General features: G+C 31.8%; 2 protein-coding genes across 2 annotated transcripts; one reads left to right on the top strand and one right to left on the bottom strand.

The window, feature by feature from the left end:
• Positions 1 to 141: 141 nt before the first annotated feature.
• Positions 142 to 5,127, bottom strand: TRIADDRAFT_25535 (uncharacterized protein; the record flags this gene model as incomplete). Its single annotated transcript, XM_002112262.1, has 23 exons — positions 142 to 431; positions 522 to 589; positions 685 to 768; positions 854 to 910; positions 1,011 to 1,118; positions 1,282 to 1,418; positions 1,511 to 1,567; positions 1,654 to 1,740; positions 1,819 to 1,927; positions 2,036 to 2,083; positions 2,154 to 2,209; positions 2,349 to 2,450; positions 2,607 to 2,705; positions 2,791 to 2,883; positions 3,080 to 3,124; positions 3,221 to 3,407; positions 3,493 to 3,572; positions 3,668 to 3,718; positions 3,824 to 3,890; positions 3,973 to 4,025; positions 4,164 to 4,244; positions 4,598 to 4,651; positions 5,044 to 5,127. Coding segments are annotated over 23 exons (2,097 nt in total), but the record flags the coding sequence as incomplete, so codon positions are not given.
• Positions 5,128 to 7,767: 2,640 nt separating this feature from the next.
• TRIADDRAFT_26042 (uncharacterized protein) lies at positions 7,768 to 9,279 on the top strand (the record flags this gene model as incomplete). The annotated part of the gene is made up of 1 exon (XM_002112707.1): positions 7,768 to 9,279. The coding sequence occupies one exon, from the start codon at positions 7,768 to 7,770 to the stop codon at positions 9,277 to 9,279; it is 1,512 nt and encodes a 503-aa protein (XP_002112743.1).
• Between the last annotated feature and the right edge of the window lie 11,878 nt (positions 9,280 to 21,157).

Below are 21,157 nucleotides of genomic sequence, written 5' to 3'. Positions count from 1 at the left end.
TCTTTTAGGATTACAATAGCGATCTTCCGTACTATTGAAGACAAACTAACATATTTGCAGACAGTGAAAAGTTTTGCATCAAATTTTAGCAGATAAGGAACCTAAAACATCATCATGATGACGGCAAATACCTGCAAAGCATTACCAAAGCCAAACCTTCAATACAATGAAAAACATGTTCGAATGCACTTTTGGAATGTTCTTCAGCAAGGTACTTGACCTTATCATACTTCTATAAAAGATAACAAGAAGTAAACTTGCTAATCTTCTATTAACAGCTCCATTATACGTGGTTTGACTACATACATGATCGTCCTGCGAAAACACGGTTGATTTCCAGTTTGTAAGTAGTTGATACAACAACCGTAGGCTATTATGCACAATTTCAGTATTTGTAGCAGGAACTTCTTTCGCGATAAAATTGACAAATCCTAATCAGAACCATAAAGAATAAGCATGAACACAAATATGCAACATGTATATTTTTTCTCGTAAATATCATTAAGAATTATACACTAAACCTTTAAAGACAATTTCAGTCCAATCAGGAAAATGCAATAGCAATGTTTGAAGAGAGGATATTGCAAAGCTAGAAAATGTTATTATGTTAGGTATACATTAGTAATTAATGCTGATTCTTTACTTCAATTGTCAAATTATTAAAATATAGATTAATTATAGAACCTTCGCAATTCATTATCTACGTGGACAGACAATGTTGAAAGCATGTTTACCAGTTCCAGCTTCGTCATACCTTCCGGTAAGCATCTGTTGATACATCAATCACAATGTGCAATAACCATAATTATGAAACCTTACGTTTAATAGGATTTCGAAAGAGGGGTATGATTACCTCGGAATTGCTGCAACACAGGTGCGAAATAGTTCAATTTTAGCTTTACCTTCGCTTCTAAAATTGAATACGTAAAATATATGTTTATCGCTATAATTATACTATAACTTAAGAACTAGCTCACGGAAAATCAGAAAGAAGATAGTGCGCTGCTTACATTAAATCGTCAACTTCTTTGTGAAGAAGCTGACCGTTGATCATAGACATTGATCTACCAATTTGTGCATCTAGTGCACGTAAGATGCAATCAAGGGCTTTTCTAATACTATGATATAAGCATTAAATTCCACATTAATGCAGTTACATTTTGAACAGCATTCTATTTTTCGAAATATATAACCTATACTGCACATTTATTAATGACATTTTATATCCTTAATTGCTTGATAAGAATTTACAAATGCTGTATATCTATCCATAAAGCCTACCCATAGTAGTATGGTCCAATGCCAAGCTCTTTCGCACCAGTTTCAGTTAAAGTAGTATTTAAATACGATTTCTTCGTTCTTAGTAGATTCCCAGATGGTAACATACCAATTGTACTAGGCATTGGCGGTGGATCATCCTAATACATTTGTAAAGATTACATAAATTGTTAATTTTTAATACGCAAACTAACTACTGTTTACAGGCCATTAAACAACGAAATATTGAAACCTTTTGCTCTAACTGATCCGCAATAACTAGAAAAGCTCTCAAACCAATTGTCATTCGCTGGAATCGATAAATTATTAGAAGAACAAGTTCAGCTAGGTTTATAACAGCGGCACAGAAAAGACACTTTTCGTCACCGTACGTACTTCCGGGTTGATAACGAATTGTTTCGAAATTTTATTAACTCCCAATAGATCAGATATAATTTCTTTAAAGGCAAAATCTAATTTTTCCTATAGTGTTGTAATAAAGTAGAAATGATTGTCACTCAACTTCATCCTTTACACGTATACAAACAGCATGAAGTGTACCTGAGCTATAAATTGAATAATTCGAACGTATATGTTTAAAGGCATGTTCCGCGGCACAGCATTTCTAGAACCTCGTGGAAACAGTGCTTCCATAATAGTTCTAAGGCGACTATTTGTTGCATTGAATGCAAGTATTAGCAACAGTCTCAACAATATTAAAACTGACTATGCTAAATACATATATAAAACTCATATTTGCTAATAATTACATTTATACCTATTTGTATTGTTATTATCCTCTCCATTGATACGAATCATGTAAACCCTTAAAGTAAAGAATATATCACAACTTTGCAGTAAAGTAATTAGCGTACTGCAGCAATTTAGCATATTACCAAATGGATCTATACAGCGATTCCAAGGCAATCCGTTGAGTAGTAACAACTTTGTGCTATTTAACATTAAATATCACGTAAAATATACTAAGTACGAACATTGAAGTTATACCACAACGAATTTACATAATAATGAGTTAAATGCACTGATGAGGAAATGCAATTCCTTGCCAGAGTTTACACAACTACTACAACCTTTAAATTTGCTAGGCACATAGTCAAGAAGGCTCCCCAATTTGACAAGAAAAATGATTTTTGGCTGATACATAGCAACACTGTTACAAGAGGAAATATTACCTGTAAAATTGAAAATAATACCTTCTGCAGTCGCGTTACTTGCATAACGTAGTAGCGAGTATACTTCTTGTGATATTTAAATACTTATTTCGATACTTCGCAATCAAAACATATTACTTCCTACGAAGAATACAGTACTTTTACATTTGAACTTACAGACACATGCCTACTTTTCTTGGCTAGGTCCAAGGCATTAAAGTATAGCATTTCAACAAAGTTCTTCATTGCCGGTACATTAACTTCTCGCTTTGCCATCTGCACATCAAATTATTAAGTAAAAATACACAAAATACAAACTATGTTATGGACATGTAAAGTAGTGGTAAAAGCGGTAACTAACACCAGCAACAGGCACTAAAAGTTCCACCATCATGGCAGCCATAGCGTGACGAACATCACGATTTCTGGCTTCATTAAAGAATGCAGCACAATCCTATTTGTAGTACAAATGCCAATCTTATTCATTTGATGCGATACAGTAAAGTGACCGGAAAATAATCAGCCTTCCCACAATTTAGGCACCCAGCGGTGACTTCCTATGTCGATTTCCACTTTCTTAGTAGTTTATGTAATATACTCTTATACATACGAGTATATATCATTCGCATAAACTTATTAACTTTACTTACTTGCATAAAGTGAAATGACGCTTCTAATTCCTCAACGGGAAACATCTATAATTACATTGTAATCGATATTGATAAAGCATAGATTAGTTTACGAAAACAGCATAAGCCTTCTTCAGTAATGTCTACAACAACAATTTATACCTTTAGAGAGCAAAATCGCATTCCCATAACAACGCTAACAGTTACATCATATGGTTGATCGCCTTTCAGTTCTTTCAAAAAGCGTTTACGAACGCCTTGAGCTCTTCCATGAGATAGAACTCCAAGTACTTCTGCATACAGGTCCGCAATAAGCTGGCCATTATGCTGGCTTTCAGATGAATTGTAGCTGAAGTAAAGGTGGCACGACATGTAAATGTAATAAACAAATTTAAAATTGAGTAATATATTATCAAGTAATACATTATGGAAACCTCTTTCTTTCTTTAAAGTGCTTGAAAGCTAAATCCTCTATAAGTTGCAACAAATGATCCGGTACAGGACAATCAGGTAGCTACAATACATATTAATAAAAAAAGGTTACCACATTAGTATTCGAACAGAGCGATTAAATTATATGCAAAATGAATAATGATAATCCGAAGTTACCTTTTTAATAATTTCAATTAGGACTAGACAGAACAAAAAATCAACTGCCAGCTGAAGCCAAAGATTTCAAGGCGAAAATATTGAATCAATTAAGTCCATCATGTCATTACAAAGAAAGAATACATGTGCTAAAGCAATATACATGATCATATTTACATCTCGACGCTCCATCAAAACATCTCTTATTCTGTCTCTAGCATTGATCTTATTCAGTTCAAATAAACTATATTGTAAAGCAATAATTGTATTATTAGAAATTAAATTTCAAGCATTAACCCTAATAAATGATAGTCAAATCTTTCAACTTTTTAACTCTTGGCGATAAATTATCCAAGGAACAATCTAATTCCATGCCATTCTAAAATAACATAATTTTATGATGAGTCTCAATAAACGTGCATAACAATGCAATACTTTTCCAATATATACAATTTTTGTTAACAAAGACGGTAATTAGTAACATAACTAAGAATTTAACCTTAAATAATCAATTTACCTGTCTAATATACCATTCAAGCAATGTTTTAGTTAAAGATGGCAAGCAATGTTCAGCTACTGCATTAAGTGATACCAGAAGCTACACCGATATTTAAAATGATATTAAATGTAAGGATTCATCAGCAATGAACTTTTCATAAATAATATAAATACATTTCGTAAATCTCTAGTCAATTGTGAATGCGGTCCATTAAATACTTTATCGAGCATCAATTATAATTTTTTTATCTCGATATCACTTGCATAATAGCGTAACTACAGGATTGGCTACAATAGGGATCCAGCTAAGCAATAAAATCAGTTCATACTTTAGGTCAAATTATCACTCAATGGCATATTCTCAACATGAAAGGGACTTTCTGTTGCCGATTAGATCATTGCAATACGCTCGTATGTTGAGCCCTTTCCCTTGTTGATCCTACAATAGATTACCTGATCGAATTCAGGATCTTCACCTCTCTGTAATGACTTTGATAGTAGTTGCTCCTGCATAATGTAGATGCAGGAATGCATTCAATGACAATGAAATATTACAAATTGAAATCGTCACCAGCTACGAATAAATTAATTACTAGAATATCAATAATGATGATATCCATATACACATATCGTATTGAATAAGGTAATTTACGGTAAAATTGAAGTCATGTTTTACTCTGATTATTATAATAATAATTACTAGTCAATACCCGTTCAAATGAATAGGAACGCATTCTATATAAAACATTACACTAAAAGAAAATTGAAAGCTAGATTATCATGCTCTATATGAATCACGTCCTAGTATCCAGATTGCAGAGGAGATAAAATTCAGTCCAAATAAATTTTCATAATAAAGAGTCTTACATCTTCGTATAATTATTGTGCAATTAACTTACAAGAGGTTCAGCCATAACTTGCTCAATTTTACGTTGAGCAGCCGACGTGAATTCCGTAAATAAAGTACGGACAGCTACTTCGCCTAATGTAATGGTGTAGGTAGATTCTCGGTCATCCTCCTCATCATCTTTTGGGGTATCTTCAGACACAAGCTGTATTTCTTGACAATCCGTCTGGGCAACATCTATTCAACGAAAGTATCGATTACAGTTTTGCTTCCAAAAATTTATATTACCACAACAATGAAAGTTTCATTTAATCTACAATAAGACAGATATAAACGTCGGTGATACATTAAGTTGTTTATTAGACGAGATAATCAATCCATATTTGTGGAGATTAGAGTTACTACGAGGGTATAATGTAAATTAATTACAACTTGAACTGTGATCCATATCCGCTGCAACAACAACTGCTCCATGCAATGCTGATATATTAATTTATGTAAAATATAACACGGACATTTTTATCTCGTAGATATGGAATTTGCATAATTATGATTAGACAAGTTCCTTTTGTGAGGTTATCCACTCAAGGCAGCCAATTTTATATTTAAAAAATAACATATTAGAGCACTGTGCGTATGCAAGCAGACTATGTCAACGGAGTAATAACATTGTCTTTAGATATCCGCCTCGTATCTTTGTATTCAAGAAAGGGGAGAAGTAACTAAGTAGTAATATTCGGCTGTGGCTGATGTTCACTAGCTGCAATTGAAAGGATGTAGCGAATAGTCTTGCTTCGATGTTATCGCTAATGCTAGTTATGATTACTATAAGTGATTCGATTAATTCTCTATTGAACTCCATTTGATAATACTGCGTAACGTGGTATTGATTTTGTTTTGTTATTGGCTGTAAGGTTATATGAATCGATTCGCTATCCTTCTCGACTGAATCCTAAATTGTACGATCGGTGACTTGTTGTACTACTATTATCACTGAGTTTCCAATAAGAATAAAAGTAATTATTTGAAACATGATTAAGAAAGAAGACTTGGTTACAAAGGACTACAGTATTATTGTCATAATTATATCATTCATGGCAGCAGTCAAGTTTAAGTAGAAATCTTAGCTGACGATACCTGGCTCGGCCATTTGTCCAGAAGTAGATTTGACGTCGTAAAGGAAATTTGGAAATGAAGTGCGAATTGGAATGGTGGTACTGTACTGTACGGTACGGTACAGTACGACACAGTACAGTACAGGACTTTACAGTGTACAGTACGATGTACTGTATTGGACGTACTGTATATGGATCGGGTCACGTGATGCTCTGTCTGCTCGCAAGTTGTTTACTAGTATAAAATCAAAATATTTCGAAGGCAAAGATGGCTTCAAAGCCTGTTCAGGCACTACCTTGCCTAAATTATAGAGTTGAAGAAAGTATTGTTGCTCACAGCATTTCTGTATTACAGTATAAAGCTATTTTGTATATTATAGTACAGCGTATATTGATCAGACCACTTGACGTTCTTGTCTGCTCGCAAGTTGTTTACTCGTATAAAAACAAAATATTTCGAAGGCAAAGATGGCTTCAAAGCCTGTTCAGGCACTACCTTGCCTAAATTATAGAGTTGAAGAAAGTCTTGTTGCTCACAGCATTTCTGTGTTATAGTATAAAGCTATTTTGTAGATTATAGTACAGCGTATCTACTGGTGGTGAGCCTTTTACAAGGGTAGTTCTTAGGCGTTGTAGTAGCAGTACTCTACTCTTTACCAGATCTTTCGAGCGATTAGGGTTGGAATCTGTCGAAGCAAGTCAAAGTAAGTGTTAAAGTTACTGCTAGGGTTAGGTCTAGCGCTGATTGTAGAGTTTCTTGGAAACTGGAAGAAATTGATGCGTTGATATGATGAGTTTTTTAAGACAGCATATTATTCTGTGTAATGTTAAAGATCGAAATCTAACCCTAATTGAACCACTAAACCCTAAACTCGAATAGGAATTTACAAGTAAATGACTATGAAATCCGTAATTTGCAGTTCAAATGGCGTTGCTGACAGTAAGAATAATAATGTTGGATCATTCTGTGTGATATTCAAGGTAACTAGAAATTTTCTTCAGCCCTTGCTAGTCTACTTTCTGTTATTGAGGGCAGTATAATCTACGCAATTTCATCTTATGCTCCAATTCTCAACTTAAAATTTTTTATTCAAGTTATTTTATCACTACTAACTACAGCACAGTATATTGAAGATCATTATGCTTTATCTACGATCAGCTCTCACTTGTTTATTTAATACTATACGATTGTGAATTAAATTATAGTACAATTTCGTGTTGATAAGTCAATAATGAGACGCAACCTAACACATAGATCCTTGTAAAGAAGATCCCTTTTATTTTATGAGCTCGACTTTAAATGCCAGCTCAACTATTGGTAACGCATTCAATATTTCAGCAGCTTCATGGAACACGTATTTCCGACAGTACAGTACTGTAGTTTAATACTACCCACGAATTAATTAATTCAATTCAATACAGTTTATTCTGCTTGGTCAGCTGATTGTAATTATTTAAAGCTTAACGTGGGAATTTGTATCAGCATTGTCGGCTATCACGTTAATGACTATATTTTGCTGACTAAGAGAATTCGCATACTTTCTAGCTTTTTAAAAGTCTGAACTAGTTTTGTAATTAATCATTACATTCGCACTGATCTCAATCGTCTGCTTCACTTGCTGTTAATTCATCGATTAAATTACTGGAATTTGTTGGTCAAGATGGTCGTTGAAATTGCAAATTTCTTATGCCTACCTCAATCTATTTTAGGAAAAATTTGTCTTATTTTCCTATGTATTGCTGCTTGCATTTTATGGTATGTATATACAAGTCTCATCGCCCCATATTGTCGTCTTAAGAGACTAGGAATAGACGTTCCCAAACCCAAACTAATTGTTGGTAATGTAACCGATTTTGGTCCTGGCAATGGCCACATTGCTCAACTCAAGCGGTTACAGATGTACGGTAACATCTACGGAACTCTCTTTTTTAAAGTCCCAGCGATATGGTTTAACGATCCTGAAATGTTAAGGACCGTTATGGTAAAAGAATTTTCCAATTTTTCAAATCGATATTCTCTAACTAAAAGTCTTGGCCCTTTTAGCAATTCGCTTCAAGAATTAAAGGATGATGACTGGAAGCGTGTTCGAACTATTCTAACTACAACGTTTAGCTCTGCAAAGCTAAAGTCAATTATGCCCATTATTGACAATGCTAGCGATGATCTAATACAATCTTGCGATGATGCGATAGCCAAAGGCTTACCAATCGATTTTTGGCGTCAAAGTGGCAAGTTTTCAATGTCTGTCATCCTTGCTACCGTATTTGGAATAGAAATTGAGTCACAGGAGCAAGAAGAAAAATTAACCGAAGCAGCTGCTACGCTATTTAGAAGTTTACCTGGTTTATTACAGTTTTTAATCATATTTATGCCATCACTATTTCGCATTCTAGAACCAATCTTAGGTGGAAAAATAACCTATTCTATGGATTATTTAACTAAAACAGTCAAAAGTGTCATCAAGGAGAGGAGAAAGTCTATGGTAGCTGGGATACCCTGTCGTAGAGATATTCTGCAGCAAATGATCGAAGCTGGGGACAATGATAAACTAAGTGATGATGAAATCGTAAGCCAAGCATTTGTATTCCTTATAGCCGGCTATGAAACAACAGCAAATACCATTGCCTTTGCATCTTATTTAATTGCGACCAACCCTGAAATACAACGCAAGTTGCACGACGAAATTGATTCCAATTGTCCTGATACGACCTCTGTAAATTATGATACCTTAAATAATTTGCCTTATTTAGAAATGACCATTTCTGAAACATTACGGTTGTATCCTGCTGGTTACATGGCACATCGTGATGTTAGAAAAGATACTACCATTAATGGCATCCGTATTCCTAAGGGTATTATGGCAGTTATTCCAATTTATGCAGTCCATCACAATCCTCAAATATGGCCTAATCCTGAAAAATTTATACCTGAGAGATTCACACCGGAAGAAAAAATCAAACACCATCCTATGGCCTTTATTCCATTCGGCGGTGGTCCTCGAAATTGTATTGGAACACGTTTAGCCTTGTTAGAAGTGAGAGCCGCTCTAGTGGCTATTTTACAAAATTTTCAGTTACTGACCGTCAACGAAACCGAAACACCTTTGCAAATTACAGCAGGATCTACTTTATCACCAGCAAATGGTATCTTATTAGGCCTTAAAAGAAGATGATGAGCCAATCCGAAAATACAGATAGGATAGATTACAAATTGAAAGCTATTTGCTAGAAACAAACAAATATAACTAATAATCTATATTATATAAAAAATTTTGTATGCATATTTCATATTACAGTACATAGTCTGATATGTGAGTAGATAAAGCAAAAATGAATAAAAAGAACAAGCAATGTACTGTACGTGAGTAACTGGAAATCTTCAGCGGGCGTATTTATATACCCCTTGGTAAACTGGTAGCTTAATAATAAAATACTGCAACCGATTTAATTTTACAGCGCTACAGGGAATTACTGGAAATAATAAAGAAACTAATAGAAATTTAAACATAAACTACACTCAGAATGACAGATGATAGGAAATTTAAACAGTATCGCTACATTGATTACTGAGAACTGATTTCGCAGACGCAATTGTGTGCTGGTAATAATAATACTTATGTATAAAGCATGATTAAGCGACACGAGATGTAATAGAGAATTCAACTTAAATAAATGCTTTCCTTTACCCATAGCTTCCCTACTTTTATATTCACATAATTTCTGTTAGGAATTTCTCAAGAAAAAAACGTAGTGTTACCTAGACAGACTATACTATGCATTAGATGCTTTTGACTATAACCATACTTAGTTACATCTACAATCGATTTACTACAATACATGCTGGAAAGTACGACATAAATACCCATTACTCTCGCAGTTTCTAATTTTCTTTAAACGTAGTAATTAATATACAATCATACTAATGACATAGTTCACTTGGTTGAGTATTAATGCGCTCAAAGTTTGCTCGATTCAACCATTAGCACATCTCAATACATAGCTTTGTGGTACCTGCAATAAAGTAAAATGGCTAAACCAAATTTTAAGGGCTTAAGGAATCTTTGCATCTGATTTCATTTTTATCCTTGATGATAATAAAGCGCCAATACTGATATATTGCCAAGGTTATCAGCTACGAAGTATAAGTATAACATCCATGGCTATGATTCTTAAGATGGCAGTAGAAAACGTTTTGTGCTTTAGTATTCGTCAATCAGTGTCATACCTGCCTACTAATCCGAATCAACCTTCTAATATCAGTTTCTGAACGAGTATCTAAGTTGTATTCTGCCTAAGCCTAACTCTAGCCTTTTTCTAGTAGCACATGAGAGTCTTGATAATGCACACAACTATCCCTAGTCAGTTATCGCTAGATAATGTTTACGCTACTGTTTATTAAGTGGTGAGTAAGAAATTTTATTTTGCATAACATTTGTAACTAAGCACTTGACAAATCTAAAACAGAATAAAGAATTTATTGAATGTTAGCAAGATACTGAAATCAATTTGTGATTACAATACCGTATTAACGTGTAGATAAAGGATGATAAAAATGACAATATCTCTATTGATTAGAAGGATATATGTTATAACTTAACTTTTAGTTAATAAAGTAGAAATTATTTATGTCAGGGACAATATTTTTACGACTTTAAAAATCAATACTTCTATCCAGAATAATTTCATATCCGATTATAATATTATCGGGTTATTAAGTGGATCTGAATCGATTTAATGAAAACTTGTACAGCAGTACTGACAGCTATCCTATTTATTTAGAAATAGTTATAATAATAATGAATGGCATCAACATATTGTCAACACTTTCCTGCTTCAGTTATTCCAGTATTGCGGTGCCATTGATAAAGTAAATGATACCATTCCATGGATCCACAAGATATATCATATAAAATGCGTTGTCTAGCAATTACTAGTACAACAATTGGACCTAACACTAATTACCTTGTGGTCAAAATCTTAAAGATATTTTATGACAGATTAAACTGTAATTATTAGCTATATAAGTGATTAAGCATTTCTATATGCAATATGATTAATTTAAGAATCAAGATTTTCATAAAAAAGTAAAAATTTTTCATTTTAAAAATATACTTTAAAATACTCTACCTATGCAATTAAATATTTTTTCCATATCGTTACGTAAAATCGTGAGAAATTTCATTAACATACTTTTAAACCATTATGATTTGAGGGCTTATGATATTGCTCTATATATAAAAGGCGGCTTCATTTAATCATTTGCAGTTAATAATTATATATTGGAAAATTATAAACTTATTAAAGACAGTAGATTTTTATGGGATGCAGTCATCCACATTACCTCCATAATTGATTAAATCAATAATCAATAAATTAGGATGATACGTATATAGATACTTTATTGAGACGTCTTGCAATTATCTTATATATATTTTTGTTTAATTAATAGTTATAGAGATCAATAGTGGATGAATGATTAAGTAGATCGAGAATAGAGTCAAACTGTAGGCATAAATGTAAATGTAAGGGGGAAGGGTAAAATCTATAACTGGATAATTCCAATTGGACATAATACTGGAATTAATAAGATAGGTTGGATTCATAATTTTAAATTATTGGTCGATACCGTGAGTGGATTACTACTTCCTTTAACTTGTTTAACCACTTTAATCTTACTTTTCTGAATACGCTTACGCCGCCGACTATACAGTATGATAGGATTGAATACGCTGTTGCTGCATGAAATAATTAATAAATACAATCCTTGTGTTAAAGTTATACGAACCCAGCCAAAAAAATAAAATATATTGGCTAGGGCGTAAGGTGCATATGATAAGACAAATAAGCTAAATATAACGCCAAGCGTCTTTGCTAATTTAACATCGTACCTCGAAAAGCCCCTGATATTTTTATTTCGATGACGAAATAAATTCGACAACGGATGATTTTCTGCGTTATAATTACATATAATTTTATTGCTTTTGTGAATTATTTTATAGATTTGATAATAGCATAATGCCACAATAATCGTGGTCGACAAAAGTAGAGGAAAAATAATTCCAAATAGAAAAATGGCTTTATTTGTTGTGATTGATGGGCTAAAGTCAATCATGCACAAACCAGCTCCACGAAAATATGGAATTCTTGCCCAGTAGCCTAATGTTGGAAATAGCAGCAACGCGATAGAGATGGTATAGGCGAAAATTACCATAAGCCAAGATCGAGATAATGTGAACTTTATCTTTAATTGAGCAATCTTGTAATAGCTAACCATTGCACTCGATGCCATTAAGCAGATATTAACGAAAAATGATAGAACAAACGATGAAAATGCTAGCCGGCATAAAAATGTGTTGTGAGGGAAAATGGGTTTACTCACAGAGAGCGACGTAATAGGAAGAAGATTCCACCCTCTAAAGTAATGGTATAAATTGATACATATTATTTATTAGCAATTGACAATGTTTCAATCAAAGTAAATCACAGAATTATTTAGTATGGAAACTGTAAAGTAAAAAGTGAAAGGACTTACTGACTGTTTTTACAGTATGTGAAGCCTATCGGGTGTGAGTTTTATAAGTATTGAGGAGAATTTATCTTATTGGTAAATTCCAGTCAGAGAAAACTTAATGCATGTGTGAGAACAGTACCGTACTTGTTTACAGATTCTTTGCTTATGATTTCTTCTAGATTATCATTTCATATCTAATTTTAATAAAGTTCTGTAATTATGAGCTTAATAAGGAGAATATATAGTAAATGATATATTCGACGTTAATATTTAGGTGCAATTAAGGAGTGAACTATAGTACGTTATTATATATTTCAGGCTTACGAGGCTTAATATGATATAGCATGATATAGCATAATTGACCTAATCTGAATTTTTTGTGCTTTTATACAAGATTGGTATCTGTAGAAATTAGAATCGTATCATGCCAATATCAAGGTAATTATATGTCCATAAACAAGATTTTGTGATGCTTAAAAAAATTTAAGAATATTGATACTTACAATGATATTATATAAAAAAAATCGGAAAGAGATAAATTCAAGATTATGACGTCGTGAGGAGTTATTTTTTTATATTGAATTAGCATATAAGAAATAAAGAAACCGTTGGAAGTAATCGCACAAATTGCTACGATCAAGTAAAACGTTGTTATGGCGATACTGTTTGAAGTTGTAGGCACAACAGCAAGATTATTATCTGCTATATTTGAACTGCAGTTGTAAGTAAGATTATCGAAATTGTTTATATCCATTTTAAATCATTGAGGCCCTAAATGAGAAAGTACGCAGAAATTACAACATCGTAAAAGCTAGTAATGAGAATAGATCTGAATGATAATCTGAATAGAGTAATATACCAACAATAAACCTACCCTACAAATCACACTACTAAACTTAACTTACATAATTAAACCATTTTACAAGTACTTTCGGATATGTGATAAAATTTTACTAAACTATGATAAAAATACGGCGGAGGGATCATTCATGTGATAGTACAAGCTATATGAGCGTATAATATCGATTATGTAATGCACATTAAAGTGAGACAAAAATATCGACCAAGTAATAATTTATTTAATTCAGTAGGAAATGATTAATTACGTGTATTGATATTTAATGAATGAAACAGACGTAAAGCGAGAATAGTCGAGTATCCATAGTAACACTGAACTTAATTTACTGCCTTTTTTAATTAACCCACCTACTAAATTTATCTTCATTTTATCCATACATGAAGCAAATGAATAATGGATCGTTTGTGGCCCTATTACCTCAAACAGAGTAGCTAAAGCGAATTTGTTAAAATGTCATTCTAATAGTAGGTAACAAATTTAAAATAGAAATTATTACTTAAGACAATGATATTATGACGTTATTTACCACAAATCAAAAAGAATAGACTAATTTGAAATTTATCGTTAAGTCGTGATATTTGTTTCATATTCTACGATATTATCTGCAATCTTATCGTTCTAGAAAGATTTTACTAATTATTGTCCTTGCATATAAAATTCAAGCGATGTTCCTTTCTGTTGTAGTTTAGAATAATGTAAAATCATTTCGGCTATTTCAACTATGTTATTGAAAAGATTAACTTTATAATAGTTGAGAGACTTCTTTTATTGTAGCCAAAAAATAATACAAAACTCAATAAATTAATTTGATACTGGTGTTCAGTTTTGTTTGCAACACGTAACTCGCCAGCCTTTCAATCAAGATGGGCTCGGATAAGGCACTTAAAATCGCCTTTTTGATCGAATTTTAGTCTAAATGCAATAAAAATTTATCTAATATTAACTGATAATATATTTTTGATGGCAATCTATACATATTCCATTACAAATGTTATTCCACTATCAAACAGCGTAATAATGAAACAAATATTCGTCAGTAACAATTAACTATTAAATAGTAACTATAGTGTGGGATAAAATTAAATTTTTTTCTTAATTTATACGCGTATAGATAAATACATGGATAAATATGCAGCATGCATCAAAATAGCCTGAAAAACATCTTCAACAAGTATTGTTGATTAAACTGAAATTTTGTAACGGTTTTCCCATTTGATTCTGAAATACTATTTATTTCAAATGCATTATCGAAGTTAAATCATGAATATGCAGCACAATACCGTACTCGGAACAAAACACAAGTTGAAGTTTAATATATTAACGAAAAATTTACTCATAAAATGCTAATGTAAAGATTAATCTCTCTCAATCCTTGCAATATCAAAATCATAATACAGCACAGCAATTCCGCTAAGAGTAGCTAAATAAATGAGCTAACATTTATAAGAAATGAAGGTTTAATATGTAAGACAAAAATTATCGTTACCAGTTTTTAAGCTAACTCATGTAGTGTTTAATCTATTTACTGTATACGTACATTTCCAGGATTCGCTTTCCCGTATTCAGTCTCTTCCCCTACCTTAGCCTATTGCAATCTATTTATTAGCTCTATTTTTACAGTTTATGTACTACATTACTCTTATAGACAGATCCAACTGCGGGATCACTACTTCATAATGATGATCGTTTGCTGATAATTGTACAAATAAACTAGGGAGTAATAATAAAGTTTCAATAATGACATACCTATAAAGCCTGTCTGAGACTTTTAATTTAACCATCGTAGACATTATCGATATTTTAATAAAAACTGTACCCCAGCATTAGCTTACCCAATAACTGATTTGCATCACTTACATTGCATAATATAAACTTGATGAAAGATTTGAGCGATTTAATCAATTCATTGTTTATAGCAATATACTGAAGATACATTATTGTTAGCTTTTCTCTTAAATATAGAATAAATGTCCTGTATCGAGATATAAGTGATCACCTAACGATCATTTCCGGTTTTCTCATAAACTTTTGACTTTTTATTACGATTACTTATTTACTCTTCAGATCCTGAAATCAAATATTTTAAATCAGGACCGTTTATGAGGAATTATAAATAACAAACAATCCGATTATCGGCTGCTTGCTAGTTGTCGAGCTAAATTTTTTCAAACTATTTCATTTATTTCAACACCGTCTAATTCATGAGATTTGGTCTAGACTGCTATGCTGTAGATATGGACTATTAGTCATTAGACGTAATCTAGTGAGTATTTCACTCTATAATTTTTATACCTGAGTAAAATTAACACAAGATAGCATAATCAAAATAATAGAAATAAAATCCGCTGGCACCAAGCATCACATTTCTTTTAAATGTCGGTATACAGTAATTCACAAATCAGTACGCCTAGGATTGAGTTTTAGCTGAAAGCGAATTTTATTATATTATGTCCAAATGCTTCGATAATTAATGATTTTAAAATAATTAGCGCTACTGATCCATAGCGGATCATTACAATATAGTACGGTAGCATTTCTTAAAGTAAATGCTGTATAGTAAGCAAAAGAACTTCAAATAGGGGTTTATGGCCAATTAAAACTATTAACAACTAGTTGAGATCTACCTCTCAAATGAGCAGAGAGTAGAATGGAAATTAGAAGAATTGATTGTAAAATGATAAATTATATGTAACCTATTGCTTGGACTATTATACTAGCAGATGATTGCTAGCGTAATAAGTCCGGATGCCAATACTGATTTTTATCCTATATTTTCGCTAACACTGCGTAATATAGTATATATAATAATGTTACTAAACTGCTTTAATGATCGTTACTAAACTAAACTATCTACACTTTAAGGTTCCTCGAATAGCTCCGGAGATCTCAGTAAAGGAAAGCTAGCTTATTCCTATACAGTACTATAGAAAACGAGTCCAATGATAGGTTTGGGTAAATAAATATTTTATTACTAGCTATTGCAACTTAGTAACAGAGTACTCTAGTTTCAAAGGTACTGAGATTAAAATTAACAATTAAGCTTACATACAATCTCCTATGTCACACAAATTCCCCGTTGCTAATCTGTCACATTAAATTATATAATACCCAATCCAGGCTTATTGTAGACTAGACCGAGTATTAATTAATACATTTCGCTAGTTAATATTAATTAGCAAGTTAAATTATTTATCACACCACAATGGTGCAATATCACATCTTGAATTAGTTATATTGCTGACTTCGGTATAATTAATTAATAACCAGTATAGTATGGCTCAATTCAAAGTCATTAGTATTAATAATAATCAATTAACAATTGAGGATTGCTGTCTACAATACAACAATCTTTAATAATATTTTTAATCACACGATAGTATTTTTCAAGGTTAATTATAATCTTTACAGTCACTCTACTATCTTTGATTGCTACTAGCTATTATCAAAGAGCTTCAAGCTCCGTAACTAATAATTAAAAGAAGAAAAGTCTTTTCATTGCAATTACCACTTAAACATGAAGAAATACGCTTGGAGAGTATACGCCAAGTAATTGATATAACGGAGCTTTTGACCTTGTTATCTATTGCTTATTTAGATGCAAGGAAAAGTAAAATTACTTATAAATCTGTTAATGAGTTGAACTAGATTAAGGTATTGCATTTTTATATTAATCTTTGTTTTTTTTTAAGTCTTGGTATGTGCGCTAGCCTCAGCTTTCCAGCGATAGCCAATGATCAGCTGGCACGAAGCTATACGAAGCAATTCAATCGGTGGAAATGTGCTTAGTAGTATTGCAGAGTTTGATTACTTGGCAAATGAGCACATTGATAAATTTTTATATATTGCGTCAGTTAAAACACTAACAATCGTATTTATTCAATAAATGTAATGTCTTTGCCAGCGGATCTCATATGACTAATATACGCGTATGTAGTATGATCACGAGTGAGATGCCACGAAAGCTAGACATATTCTTTAAATTATTTAAAATATAATATTAATGTCAATATATGATTTACTGTATGTGCACAACTGCATATACTTGACTTGGTACGTTAGTTTATATAATATTAAAATTAAGGCATACAGAATTGGTATGTGAGCATTATAATAATTACTGAGGCAAAAATGAGAAATACTAAAATAAAGTAAATATGAAGAAACTGGCTCAAATCTAGGTTGGAAAATATACTTAATTCAGGGTAGACATCCAGCTTTCACCGAAATAAATGCGAAAGTACCGGATATTGACCGTGAATATCGATATATTATGCGTAAATTAGTGGAATAGAATTGATAATAAAGTCTGGATTCTAGAAATTTCATTTCGTATTAATTTATAAATTAACAAATTTTTTCAAGGTCAAATAATTTGTTTCTGGGGAGAACAAAAAGAGTTGCTTAATAAAACTTAAGATAAAAGCCCTTTGTTGCATATTAGTTTCCTGTAGATCAGGCGACAAGATGATTATTAATATATAAATATCCAAAGCTTAACATTCAAATGTCAGTATGTCACTTTAAAACTAATTAGGTTGTTATTTTCAAAGTACAGTATTAAGTCGCGATTGAACATGAAAATTTAACTATGAGGCTATCAAAATATGCTTCAACATTTACTAAGAGTAAAATTTTATTCCTCAAACTCAGGTGCACTACGGTTTAATTTGATCTCATTATTATTCGCCTAGACTAAGTTGCAGGCGGATGTCGAATTACTTGTATACTGGCTTCAATACTTGTAAACTATTATAACAAAATTGCGCTTGCTTGATAATAATATAATCAGCAATAATTTTCTCACAAGACTTATTGATAATGGTACCTTTATTATTAAGTAAAGATAATTACGTAGAAATTTAAGCAATTTATTTTCATTAAAAGACATGCAAACATTATGATATCAGGATTAAAGTTAGGGTTATTGCGTTCGAATTCTGTATTATTTTGCTGATAGAATAAACATAAAGCAAACATTGTATTAATTTAGGGTATAATTAAAAGGTTATAAAACCATGCAGTAACCGAAAAATAATAACGATGACTGGGGCCGAGTGAGAAAGCTTAATAACCAAATCTATTATAAGATATCGTTATAGTTAACATTCTGGAAAAAAACGGTAATCCTTTCACTTAACCTCCTTAAACTTACGTTAAGAAAAAATTTATAATTATGATATATTCATTAATTAACCTAATTCTCTAATTATAACTGATAGCATAAAAATAAAATAATTTTTCGGATATACACCTACTAGTTCATTTCCTTACTCGTGATACTTCATGTAACTAGAAGACTGATAACGATATTTCAGTCTATGCTGTATAGTTTATGCTACAATAATTTAGTAGTCTACAGCATGTAGCTAAGCTACCGTTCTATATCAGAGCGATTAGAAGAAAAGGTTGTCTAGTGAATTGAAATGCAATAAAAGTAGAGCCAGTCCTATATCGGTCATTTAATGGTACTATTATACATATGCGCATGGTTTGATTACCAATAAAATGCATGTGATCTAATATTTACTCTCCGAAATGATATATTGTAACTTGCAACATAAATATCCAGCTGTCACATTCAGCTTTTAACGATGAAGCTAAATCTAAAAAGCTTAGACTACTTTATAAAAATATCATAAATTATGAGACATCCTAGATTCTGATCAAATTTACTATTCGATCAAATAGTAGTTTTACGGTAATTTATTTGATTAATATGATGAATCGACATGAATATATGCGAATTATTGGTACAAAGCGCAAAAAATTTTTTTTCCCATATATCGTATTACGTATACTAAGATAGTTGTTGAATAACAGTCTTGAAAAACTAAAAATGTGGAGGTAGCAGAGTCTGTAACTACTATCGAACACTTTCAAATATCACAATCTATTAAGTTTATTTCACTTTCATGACATTTAATTGGCTTATCGTTAAGAAAATTTATATGCATACTTATTTACGAAAACAAGATATAATGAAATTTGGCAGTCTAAATTAAAGATTGAAGTTTCACATTGCTTGGTGCTAATATTCATGATATTGCAGTTTGTATCTTGTACGCTAACAAATATTAGGGTGGATTTATTGCACTGTGATTACAACAGATATTATTTTAAGAAATGAAAATGATCATTAATTATTGCAACATAGTACAGTATATTAATACATAATAAGGTCGATAATTATAATTATTAAGAATCCTTAATAGTATGCAGCATGACTACAACTTTCAAATGAACTTCTGGAATGAATTCTAATAATTTAAAATTTCTATTGAGTATTTCTAAAGATTCATGAATTTATTCTGATTGAATACCACTTATTAAGCTCTCAGATCGACTTTTATCCAATAAAATAAATGAAGCGCATGGAATCTCCAACATTACATTAACGAAACTGGTGCAATTATTAAGAATTTGAACTGTACTAGAAAATAAGAGCTATTGTACAGTATTGCTACAAATTTATGCCATTAAATGCTAGAAATCGTGCTAACGTTGAAAAGACGCATTACTTATAGGTAAAGGAAGAGCTTTTGGCCATGGTCATGGTGGAAACAGAAGAATGCATTTGATTTCCGACAAAACTGGATCTTATTTGTCTAACCATTGTAATATTACTTCGTTGGACACTTTTGCTGCGGCGGTCATAAAATATAATTGGATTAAAGATGCTATTAGTGCAGGAAATAATTAAGAGGTACAGTCCTTCAGTTAGACTTAATTTAAACCAGTTACAAAAGTAAAAAATATTTGCTAAAGCGTAGGGTGCATACGATAATATAAATAACCCAAATACAACGGATAAGGTCTTTGCTAAAGTGATATCAGTTCTTGAGTAGGATTTAGCAGCTTTTTTACGGTGATTTAAATTTTCACCAAGTTCGATCCTATTGCTATTATTATGCATTGTAATATTAACGGCACTATTATGAACAATTTTGTAAATTCGATAGTATGAAAATGCGATAATGCATGTAGTTGAAAATAGCATTGGAAAAACAATTACAAATAAAAAAATTATGTGATTTTTAGTAATTGTTGGGCTAAAATCCATCTGACATATTCCTGCGCCTCGAAAATATGTTATTCTAGCCCAAACACCAATAGTTGGCAATGATAATAAGAGAATTGACGCTGTATATGATATACCAACCATAATCCAAGCACGAGGAATAGTCAAAGAAATTCCAGAATTAGATATTTTCCAGTAACTAGCTAGTGCAGAACTTGCCATTAAGCAAATGTTAACGAAAAATGACAATACAAACGAAGAGAACAGCAAACGGCAGAGGAAAGTATTATGTGAAAAAACTGGCTTCTGAATTGATGGTATAACCACTGGGAATACATTCCAGCTACTAAAAGAGGAAAAAAAACGATAAAGATAATTAGTAAAATAATTATCAAAGCCTGATATTCTCGTATTGTAAATATATGGCTTGTAGTCAAATGCTAAAGTTTTGATGGTATTATCATTATCACTATGCTATGGAAAAATTTTCTGACATATATCTGTCGAATAAGCTCATTTACAAAGGTGTATAATGCTTTTCTATTGGAATAATACGCTATTGGCGCTCAGAAATTTTTGTATAAAGCATAAGTAAGTATTCGTAAAAGTTGTTATAATTTGCAAGCAAAAATACTAAATATTCGATGTGTAAGACTGACAAAA

This window comes from Trichoplax adhaerens, genomic scaffold (assembly GCF_000150275.1).
Source record: "Trichoplax adhaerens TRIADscaffold_5 genomic scaffold, whole genome shotgun sequence".
Lineage (NCBI taxonomy): Eukaryota > Metazoa > Placozoa > Uniplacotomia > Trichoplacea > Trichoplacidae > Trichoplax > Trichoplax adhaerens.
Note: the sequence above shows the minus strand (reverse complement) of the source record. Positions and strands in the feature narration are given on the sequence as shown.